The 12,027-nt window shown below is 41.6% G+C and overlaps 1 protein-coding gene across 7 annotated transcripts in view; it reads right to left on the bottom strand.

Annotated features, from left to right (window-relative positions):
• The window catches only part of LOC124599187 (nicotinate phosphoribosyltransferase), a 125,112-nt gene that overhangs the window by 66,087 nt on the left and 46,998 nt on the right, over window positions 1-12,027 (bottom strand). For all 7 annotated transcript variants that reach the window (XM_047136059.1, XM_047136056.1, XM_047136055.1 and 4 more), the window contains exons 8-9: window positions 4,882-5,022; window positions 4,662-4,786 (exon numbers count right to left, since the gene is read on the bottom strand). In XM_047136059.1, coding sequence (XP_046992015.1) covers window positions 4,662-4,786; window positions 4,882-5,022 — 266 coding nt within the window. The remainder of the gene's footprint in view (window positions 1-4,661; window positions 4,787-4,881; window positions 5,023-12,027) is intronic.

A 12,027-nucleotide genomic window follows, 5' to 3' on the forward strand; every position in this document is an offset into this window, starting at 1 on the left:
TATCTATGAAATTAGGACAATCACGAGATGAAGCAGCGCGATCACCGATACAGTTGATCCAACGAGGGAATGGGGGTCGACAATCACCCTCATGGGCATCCCTGCCACGTGCAACGCATTTGGCCATATTGGAACATGACTGGCTGGTATTATTAAACAGCCGACACCGAAAGCAATGCATAGGGTTGGGGATGTAAGGACGAGCTGAAATTATCTCATAGCCCGCTTTAATGTTCGATGGAAGTTGAACTCTATCAACTGTCAAGAAGAGAGTACGGATCGGTACCAAGCCCTCGTCAACCCTTTTCATGACTCGATGTAGGGCCATTATGCCCTAGTCAGACAGGTAATTTTGAATGTCCTTGTTGGATAATCCATCGAGTGAACATGTATAAACCACCCCGAGTGATGAATTTAAAGTACAATGCACTTCCACCCAGACAGGGAAGGTGTGTAACAGTGTAGTTCGCAAAATTTTTGTGCCTGGAGGGCACTGACTGTTTCTAACAAGAAGTTGCCATTTCGTAATCAGAAACAAGGCTTTACAGGACCTGCAATTGCATCCACACCTTTCTGAATAATGAAAGGGTTGACTGTGGATAAGTCTTGACTTTGATCAGGGCGAGAAACAACTAGGAACTTTGGCACTGAGGGAAGAATTGTCCGTGGCTGAGACTCTTCTAGCTTTCTCTTGTGGGCAGAAGTTGTGTACGTAGAGGAAACCATTGCAAACATATCCCCCATGATTACCAGCGTCTCCGATGGTGGGCACTCCCGCCTTAGGTGATTTTCTACACCTGAGGTCACACCTACCGAGAAACGGACGAAGGGTCGGCACGTTCGGAAGGTACCAGCTCGGGTAATCACCCCTCCCTGGGCCTGACCTCTACCAGGGGGTATGTACGTGTCCTACCTGTCTACCCGGGGCAGGGAAAAACACGTTCCCCCGTCACCGGCTACGTATGGGAACGCGTGGGTTGGCCTTCAGACACGCACAGGGAAGAAAGAGAGAGGAAGGGAGGAACAAAGAAAAGGAAAGAGGAGGGGTCTCAAATGCCGCAGCGGAGAAGAGGGTAAAGAGAAGAGGCAAGGAAAAAGAGGACAGAGGGAGGACAGAGACTTTCCAGCATGGATAGCAAAGAAGAGAGACTACGTCTTACGGTCACAAGCGTCCATCTCCAGATGCAGGCACAAAACATACTCCCAAAAAGAGAGAGAAGGGGAAGGGAAGGGGCAGAGGGAGGAGAGGAGGGGGAAGGAGCAGGGATGGGGAGGGTTGTGGAAAAGGAAGGTATGCAGCCCGGAAAGGAAGGAGAGCTGCACTAGCTTTGCTCGTAGAGCAAAGACCAGATGGCACACTAAGTCACAGCATCTACTGTAAACACTTGGCTACAGCTGTCATGCCCCTTTACAATGAGAATGTATCCTAAGCACCCCAGTGCACAGAGAATATGAAATCTCCGATTGTGACAGTTCAGCAGCTGAACTGCAGCATTTATAGGCCATGATCCATATGAACGATTATGACAACCACTAGATACAATGTGCCTTAAGCCTGAAAAAGCAGAGACGGCAGCCTGCTGAGGACAAACAGTAGCCGGTTGCAACAGTGATCATCCTGAATGTCTGGAACAAATCAGAGAAATATTCTGAAATGATTTCAAGTGCGTGTTCCACCCACTATCTAAGACAAAAGCCTTACTGGGATGTGACAAGAATGATCTAGGATCTGGAAACCAGGAGTCTACTGCATCCCTTGCCAGTGAGGGAAAATGTATGTAGGTCAGACTATTCAGACGGTACAGGAGAGATGCAAAATGCCACACAGGCAACAAACAGCCAACAAAGTCAACTGTGGCAGAGCACTGCATCTCCCAAGACCTGTCATGATTTACAGCAGCAGCAAACTGTTGCAACAATCCAACACTTTCTAGAATTGCATTCCTACAGAGGCTGTAGTAGCTTTCAACTTAGCAAGGTCTAGAACCTAGTCATGAGTATGATCAAAGTACAGAGGCAATCCACATGGAAATCTGCTCCTCCCATTGTAACAACAGTAGATGGGAATGCATTGTTGCCACGCCAGCAGGGACCACATCCAAAGCCGGATGGGGGGGCGGGGCGGGAGATGATAAGGCAATGCCCAGCAGAAATCAACCAGTCTTCAGGAAAACCTCAAGATGTCAAGGTCGGCTTGACAAAATATTATGCTTTCTGGATGACGCGCCTGGCTTAATACTTGGGATACAGTCAATCCACTGAATATGCTTTGATTGACTACTTCATCAGTTCTTACTGCCTTTCATCTAAAAGGTGAAACTTGTCTAGAAAGTATGAATTATACTGTAGCAAGAAAATTGTTCAGTTTTAATTTTCTCAGTCATATTAAGGGGCTTGGGGAGGGGGGAGACCAGTGCAGTATGCAAATAATGAACTAACTAATCTGCACTGCCACCAAATGGTCAGCAGAAGTTTTGTCTCTGTTACCTGTTTCCTGCATTTCATAGCAGTGTGTCAACACACTTGAAGTCACACATAACACTCAGGTATGTCTGAAGTATTATACAAACTAAATACATCACACAAAATGCTGGACTTATTTATTTTTACAGTTGTTAATAAACTGCAATTGCATGGGTACCTTTTCAATGCACTATGAGCTGTAAAATGAAACTGGGTGTGATAAAATATAACTTTATTTACTGCATTGGGTTCATATCACTATATAACAGCACTGACGCTGTGATGTTGGTTACCATTTACTGCCATCACAGAAGGCTCTCACAGACATATTCAGTCAGTTCCTCACAGTGGTGCAGCCCATTTCAGAGCCTGTATTGAATGTCATTCTCCTAGTCTACCCATAGGGCAACACTGTCATTCTAGCACTGCCATCGTCAACATTCGCATAGTTTGTCTGAGTACTTTTAGCATTTATGCCTTTGACAGTTTATTTTTCGTTCCATTACTTGCCACTTATAGTGTTGCCATATGATTGCTGAAAGTGTGCTGCACATGACAAAAACATTATCAGCAACAGCAGTGTGCAATACATGCTTTGTCAAATGATCCACTGCTAAACCTGTCAACAATGACTCCTTCAAACCCCACTTCTTAATGGTCTTTCTGTAAATTATCACTCAAGAGCCTCATCACACAAATATTTATGATTCAGTTATTCAGTATGTACATTAAAGGTGAAGTTCCCTGTTCTGGCCAATAACATCATCACTGGGTGTGGTAAGGAGTGGCATGAGGACAGCACACTGCCCTCTCAGCCTTAGGTAGTCTCATGGAGCTGAGTGAACCCCGTATCAGATCTTTTACCAACGAAAAGTCCTTTGCTGGGAATCAAAGCCAGCTCTTCTGCACAGAGGCGGACTATTCAATAAGGAGCCTACTTAGAAAACAAACTATTTGTGTCTTCAAACCGTGGATACAAACATGTCTAAAAATAACAATCCATGTTCTTCCTTCCCTCACTTGACAGCCTCTGTCTGTGCAAATATTAGAATGTTGTGTGCAGTAAGATAAGCTGACTCGTGGTACAGCATATATCTTTATTATTGTGCACATTACAGCTTCTTCCCATTCAGTTATGAGAAAATGGCTTCCATATGTCTCTGTGTAATCAATTATTAACATAATGTGATAGGTACAGTTTAATCAGCTTTTGTACATAAAATGAGACCGTATTATTACAATTCATTGCTCAATATGTGCTGCATACAGAGAAAAGAGTAACAGCTGCAAGCACTAAACACATTCTCAAGTGATTCACAGCTAAAGATTTGGGACGCAGATATAAGGCTTTGAATTGATTATCTTAAAACAACAACAACAACAACATACGCTACCAACTGTGCTGATTCCAAAGACATGTATCCAGGTTAAACGTAAAAGTACAAGCAATATTATGAAAAGGATAGTTGGTACTCACCATATAGCGGAGACGCTGAGTCGCAGATAGGCACAACAAAAAGACTGTCACAAAATAAGTTTTCGACGAACAAGGCCTTTGTCGGAAATAGATGACACACTCACGCAAACGCAACTTTCACAATTGACTGCAGTCTCTGACAGCTGAAGCCACAGTGTGTGGTTTCAGCTGCCAGACTCTGCAGTCGTCGTCGTCGTCGTCTCTCTCTCTCTCTCTCTCTCTCTCTCTCTCTCTCTCTCTCTCTCTCTCTGTGTGTGTGTGTGTGTGTGTGTGTTTTTTGTTGACAAAGCCTTGTTGGCCAAAAGCTTATTTTTTCGCAGTCTTTTTGATGTGCCTATCTGCGACTCAGCATCTCCACTATATGGTGAATAGCAACTAGCCTATTCATAATATTGTTACATTCCATCCTGGATTTTTCACTGTTTAAGAGTGCAAACATATCTTCTTAGGCATTCCATTGATGCATAACAATGAGCAGCCTCACACAGCCAAAAGTGTTATAACAATAATTTCAGTAGTGTTAATGGAAGGTGTTCTCTCCTGTGGCGAGGGTAAGTTTGCAGCCTGACACAACACACAGACTAACTCTGGCAAGTAGTCTAGAACTTTCCCTAATACACAAACACAAAACAACGATATATTTAAATCAAAATTTGTGAATATTTACCTCATTACCCAATAAAAAATTAAAATGCAGTTTTGCAAAAGAAAATATACGGACCTAAATGGGTTCCAATACCAAAGCAGTCTATCTTGTGGTCTTGCTCATTGAGACTTAAAATGGTTTCTTCATTGATGTCATTTGAAGCAACAATCATAAGTTCTGCAAACCATGGGAGATGCAGGCTGAAACCATGAACTCAATTAATTGCACGTAGCACGTAACAAACTGTTATGAATATCCAAAAAAGAAGACACCAAAAGACTCAATACATTCTTACTTTTGAGCTACAGTTTCAAAAATTTCTCTTGCTTTATTGGAAAGGTAGGCTAAATCCCCGCTGTCAATCCGAATGCCTTGTGCACGATATCCTAAGTCATTCATAGCCAGTGCAACAGCACAGAAATTTAGTAGTCCACTCCTAAAAACAGACAATTCAAAATTAGAATTTGTATCAGAAAAGTCTCAAGTTAATTATATGAGTCAACAAACACAAACATTTCATTTTTTAATAATGTTTTTGAAACTAAAATCATGACTACAATGAAAACTGGTTTTAACATTTCACAACTAACAACAATTGAGATGCATACTGAAAGTACTGCTACCAATGAATTCAGCGTAGAACACATATTGAGTATGAATGACTGTTTTTTTTTTTTTCTCAAATGCATTTTTAGCCAATAACAATGCACCCAGTAAAAATTGTATGGAGAAAGTCTCCAGCAAATACAAAAAACAAGTGTACAACTGATGAAGATGAACTCTGCCAAGCAGAAGTAAATAAATAGAAATTGGGACAACAAAAAACTTTACATTACACAGGCAATTTCCATTTTAAATAAATAGAGGCTGAAAACTGATCTTAATAGAATTGGTAGATTGACAAAGGAACTAGAACCAAGAGAACTATTTTTTTTTTTCTTCACAGATCCTGTGTTATCTTATAGATGCACATTTTGAGATATAGAAAGGGAACAAAAGCCACTCTTGAGCCACCTTAGTCTGACTTGGAAATACTCATTAGATTGAAGAAGGGAACATACCCAAACTCTTGAGTATGTTCGTCCTCAACTCTGTGATCACGCTAACAGCTGGTATTCATATCTGCTGTTCAGCTGCTTAACCCTTTCACTGCTCCAGACGTAAATATAAGCTAATCGTTTCAGTGCTCCAGACATATATATACTATTTGCTATAAAAAATGCTTACAGTGGTTCCCTGGTACAGTCGTATAGTTATGTATAACGCTGACAATCGGGCCAGCGAGTCGGAAGTAATTGTTGCGCAAGTATGCAGTTTAATTGTTGGGATACTAGGAAATACCTGAACAACTATTGAATGCTGAATTCTCTTTCTGCTGAGTTCATTCGTATCGCTATATTACCTAGTTTGTGTGCGGCCGTTTACGCATAACCGAATTAAACGGACGCGAAGTTACCGTCCGTTTACAGACGATGAGCTACTGAGTATTCTAAACCAAAGTGACGACAAGGACATCATCATGCCCAATCCAGCTGATTATGGGTGGACAGATAATGACGACGACGAGCTGGCAGATAAATCTGTCACCAGAAATATAAAAAATATTTGTGAACCAACAAACGTTGAACCAGTAAATGCAGATCCAGATTTTGATGTTATAGTCGATTCTTTCTCCGATTCCGAAGAAGAGGCTGAGCGTATGCCTGAAAAATCTCCTAAGAGACACAAAACAGTTTATTTTAGATGGAAAGACTCTGATTTGGACCCTAAAGTGTATAATTTCGATAACAGTGGTTCTGGTTGCAAAATCGTCAATTTAGATGACTTGTGTACTGTATACGACTGCTTCCAAGTTTTTTTAGCCAAGAAATTGTGAGCTACAGAGCTGAACTATGTAATTTATATTATGAACACCTTTGCAATGATGCCAGTGAAAAATCAAGACTGTGACGTTGGAAAAACACAAACAGTGACGAAGTTTACTGTTTCCTTGCTGTGAATTTTCTGATGGCTCAAGTGAGAAAAAATGAAATAAATAGTTATTGGACCAACGATCAGTTACTGTCTACTCCAATGTTTGCGCAAATCATGCCAAGAGATAGATATCTTCTGTTACTTAGAATGTTACATTTTGCTGATAACAGTAAGGACCCTGGAGATGACAAAATCTGGAAATTACATCAAATTGTGGATCACTTGAGAAAAGTATTTCCAGGTGCTTTCTATCCTTTTAAAAATTTGTGCATTGACGAAAGTTTAGTTCTCTTCAAAGGTAGTGTCTTCTTCAAGCAGTACATTCCTTCCAAACGCCACAGATTTGGTGTAAAACTTTTTGTGTTAAGTGATTGTGAAACTGGTTATATCCTTGACTTTATTATTTATGTGGGTGCAGCAACAGACGTAAAAAAAAAAGAAACTGACTTTGGTGTAAATGTTAGAATACCTGGAAGCATTGTTCTCACTTTACTTGAACATTACCTTGGTAAAGGTCACACATTATATGTTGACAATTGGTACACTAGCCCAACATTATTTTCTTATTTGCATGACAGAGTGACTAATCCCTGTGGACCTGTGAGAACAAACTGCAAAGGCATGCCTGCTTTATCAAAAAAACTTAGAAAAGGCGAGATCGAGTTTAAGTCAACAGATAAACTTCTTGCTCTGAAGTGGCAAGACAAGCAGGAAGTTAGGATGCTTTCAACTCTTCATACAAGCGAAATTACAGCGACTGACAAAACTGACAGAACCACGAATGAACCAAAAACAAAACCAGCTTGCATCGTAAGCTACACTGACAATATGGGGGCCATCGACAGGAGCGACATGATGTTAAGTTCAGTAGAATGTGTACGAAAAACTGTAAAATGGTATAAAAAAGTATTTTTTCGATTGGTGGATCTGTCTCTGCTCAATGCACATGCATTATATGAAACTCAAACGGGACGAAATATTTCAGTATCTGATTTTCAACAGAAACTTATCAAGGAGATCCTAGAGATTCACCACCTACCACAAACAGAGGGACGTCGTGGAAGGAGATCGGCTGATGGTGACAATCCCTTACGCCTAACGGAGCGCCACTTTATCTCGCTAATCCCAGGAACTTCAAAGAAGAAGGCCGCCCAGAGAATGTGTATTGTATGTGCAAAACATGATAAACGAAGTGACACAAGATACATTTGTGTAAAATGTAATGTGCCTTTATGTTTGAATTTTTGTTTTGAGAAATACCACACTTTCAAGTATTACTAATGTAATATGTTTTGTGTTCTTTTCTCCTAATAAAGTACCTTTTTTGAACAAAATTAGACTTTCTGGACAAAGATTTTAAAAAAGGAAACGATTTACACCGACAATATTGGATTTTGCGTCTCATTTTTATCTCAATAATAACGGTAGAATGCTACAGTCATATATATACGCACCGGGTGAAAATAACGCGCACAGAGCGGGAGCCGCTGAGAGTAAATGCGCAGTGATAGGGTTAAAACCTTGCGTCTGTAGTGGATCAGGGTATTCTTTCATGTTTAATTCTGATGTCCGAGTATAGATATTCTTCGTTAATGGTAAATGAATAACAGTTATTAACATAATAACTATTCGAGATGTTTTACAAGCATGTTGGTCTGGCACTTCTGATGTGATGGCGTGTTTTCGGTTGCAGCCTTAAAGATTCAATTGTTTGGTGTTGAGGTTACTGCTACAATGTCACATCTGAAAGTGATACGACTCTATTACAGCAAAGAAGAAGAAAGGTATTTGTCATCCAGAAATATAAAATTATGAAGTGCAGCAAAACAAACCACTTCACTGTGATGAGTATATGAGCATTAGGACAGGTGTAACATCATCATCTCAGACCAATAATAGTGGTGTTAGTTTTGTAAACATAAATGTACTGAAAGGTTAAATGTACATGAGAAGGGACTTTATATCTAAAAACACAGATGATGTGACTTACCAAACGAAAGTGCTGGCAGGTTGATAGACACACAAACAAACACAAACATACACACAAAATTCAAGCTTTCGCAACAAACTGTTGCCTCATCAGGAAAGAGGGAAGGAGAGGGAAAGACGAAAGGATGTGGGTTTTAAGGGAGAGGGTAAGGAGTCATTCCAATCCTGGGAGCGGAAAGACTTACCTTAGGAGGAAAAAAGGACAGGTATACACGCGCGCGCACGCACACACACACACACACACACACACACACACACACACACACACACACACACACACACACACATATATATCTCTTTGCCTTCACAAATGTCTGCTTGTGTCTGTGTATGTGCGGATGGATATTTGTGTGTGTGTGCGCGCGCGAGCGAGTGTATACCTGTCCTTTTTTCCTCCTAAGGTAAGTCTTTCCGCTCCCGGGATTGGAATGATTCCTTACCCTCTCCCTTAAAACCCACATCCTTTCGTCTTTCCCTCTCCTTCCCTCTTTCCTGACGAGGAAACAGTTTGTTGCGAAAGCTTGAATTTCGTCTGTATGTTTGTGTGTCTATCGACCTGCCAGCACTTTCGTTCGGTAAGTCACATCATCTGTGTTTTTAGATATATTTTTCCCACGTGGAATGTTTCCCTCTATTATATTCAATGAGAAGGAACTTTGTTTTATGTGCATTCTAAAAATGAGTAGGACACATTCTTAATTTGACTGATTGATCGGAAATCAACATTACAGAGGTAATCTCAAAGAGAAGAACCACTGAAACACGTTAGTATTTTTTATCATGTAATGAAAGGCAATGCATGTATGACTGGGTGTAAAAATGCATTTAGTGTTGTGTACTGAACAAAGAGTAAAGCAATCTTTCAATTGATATTAATAGCAGCAAACCAGGTTCCTGTGGATAATATATGCAAGCACGGACTTTGCAGTAATGCAATATAGAACATTTGTGCTTTTATAGATGAACTGATTAACAAATTTCCTGCTAACGAAACACACTACAGGAATCAGAATAGAAAGTATTTGAGTGCTGCACTTCACACCAAAACCATGTACAACCTCTTTTTAATAGAAATCCAGTTCTTTCCAAGGAAATAAACTATAACTTTTGAAGAAAAATTATGATTATACATCTGGGGGTCCTCAAATCGATGTCTATAATACTTACGAGAACAAGTGTGAAGGTAAAAAGTGATGACACAAAGGTTGGAGCACTTATCTGACCATATGCAAAACCTCTCTTTACTGGAATTGACCGTTCAGGAAATTTTCTATCAGAGGAAACTCTGGTTATATGTATCCTGCATACACAATATGAAATCAGATTCTGCTGATCTATATGTTTATCTGGAAGGAGGAGTTAAACATCGACCCAATGAAGTCTGTAGCATGTGTGGTTGAATATAACTTGGATGCTGAGATTAAAGACCTTTATCTTTTCAGTGACACCTGTGGAGTTCAAACTGCAACAAAACTTTAGAACACTTTCTCCTTCAATAGGTAGCTAATGGATGATATTACAAAGATTGATCAGTGCTTCCTGTTGCAAGGTGTAACAACCCTAGGGTAATTTTCTCTCTTCCAAATTGACTCTATTGATGTCGGCCTCAATGCTAATGAATCTCTCGATACCACTTTTTGTCAATACTCGTGTAATTCTCAGCTTTTTTTGAGGTGCTACTTTTTACTGTATTTATTCATTACTCCTATTCCTTTAACCAACTGGATAGTTATGAAAATATTCAGTATGCTTTCTGTACGTCCTCATTTTTTTGTACATCCTCATTTTTCATTTCCAAATACAGGCAGTTAGAATACTTCTTGCCTAAAGGTTATTTAACCGCATCTGGTGCCGTGAAAAAATTTCCTTGCTGCAAAAAGACAAAACAGAAGTGCCTCACATTCCAACAGTTTTTTTCACTGCACCAGATGCGGTTAAATAACCTTTAGGCAAGAAATATTCTAACTGCCTGTATTTGGAAATTGAAAATGAGGATGTTTCCGAGGACTTCGGAATTTTATTTTTAGAACTTCGGCCACCAGTTCTTAAAATACAGGATACTTGTACAATGGAAGAACTCCAATACAAGACAAGCACATCCAGGATGTATGCCACACACATTCTATATATGTAAATACAGACCATTTTATGGGGTGGTATTGAGAGAGCAACAAGAGCTACTGCTGAGAACGATGAAGGTGAAGGACGGTAATGAGAATTGGAGTACATTTTGTCGATAATATTTTCAAACCCTGTGAGTAACATAGATATTTCTAGTACATTCCTTTCCACCCCAAGATAAAAATTCTTGAACTTTTATCTAATATGTACCAATTTCCATATACACTCCTGGAAATGGAAATAAGAACACCGTGAATTCATTGTCCCAGGAAGGGGAAACTTTATTGACACATTCCTGGGGTCAGATACATCACATGATCACACTGAGAGAACCACAGGTACATAGACACAGGCAACAGAGCATGCACAATGTCGGCACTAGTACAGTGTATATCCACCTTCCGCAGCAATGCAGGCTGCTATTCTCCCATGGAGACGATCGTAGAGATGCTGGATGTAGTCCTGTGGAACGGCTTGCCATGCCATTTCCACCTGGCGCCTCAGTTGGACCAGCGTTCGTGCTGGACGTGCAGACCGCGTGAGACGATGCTTCATCCAGTCCCAAACATGCTCAATGGGGGACAGATCCGGAGATCTTGCTGGCCAGGGTAGTTGACTTACACCTTCTAGAGCACGTTGGGTGGCACGGGATACATGCGGACGTGCATTGTACTGTTGGAACAGCAAGTTCCCTTGCCGGTCTAGGAATGGTAGAACGATGGGTTCGATGACGGTTTGGATGTACCGTGCACTATTCAGTGTCCCCTCGACGATCACCAGTGGTGTACGGCCAGTGTAGGAGATCGCTCCCCACACCATGATGCCAGGTGTTGGCCCTGTGTGCCTCGGTCGTATGCAGTCCTGATTGTGGCGCTCACCTGCACGGCGCCAAACACGCATACGACCATCATTGGCACCAAGGCAGAAGCGACTCTCATCGCTGAAGACGACACGTCTCCATTCGTCCCTCCATTCATGCCTGTCGCGACACCACTGGAGGCGGGCTGCACGATGTTGGGGCGTGAGCGGAAGACGGCCTAACGGTGTGCGGGACCGTAGACCAGCTTCATGGAGATGGTTGCGAATGGTCCTCGCCGATACCCCAGGAGCAACAGTGTCCCTAATTTGCTGGGAAGTGGCGGTGCGGTCCCCTACGGCACTGCGTAGGATCCTACGGTCTTGGCGTGCATCCGTGAGTCGCTGCGGTCCGGTCCCAGGTCGACGGGCACGTGCACCTTCCGCCGACCACTGGCGACAACATCGATGTACTGTGGAGACCTCACGCCCCACGTGTTGAGCAATTCGGCGGTACGTCCACCCGGCCTCCCGCATGCCCACTATACGCCCTCGCTCAAAG

The sequence above is a fragment of the Schistocerca americana genome, chromosome 1, assembly GCF_021461395.2.
Source record: "Schistocerca americana isolate TAMUIC-IGC-003095 chromosome 1, iqSchAmer2.1, whole genome shotgun sequence".
NCBI classification, from domain to species: Eukaryota; Metazoa; Arthropoda; class Insecta; order Orthoptera; family Acrididae; genus Schistocerca; species Schistocerca americana.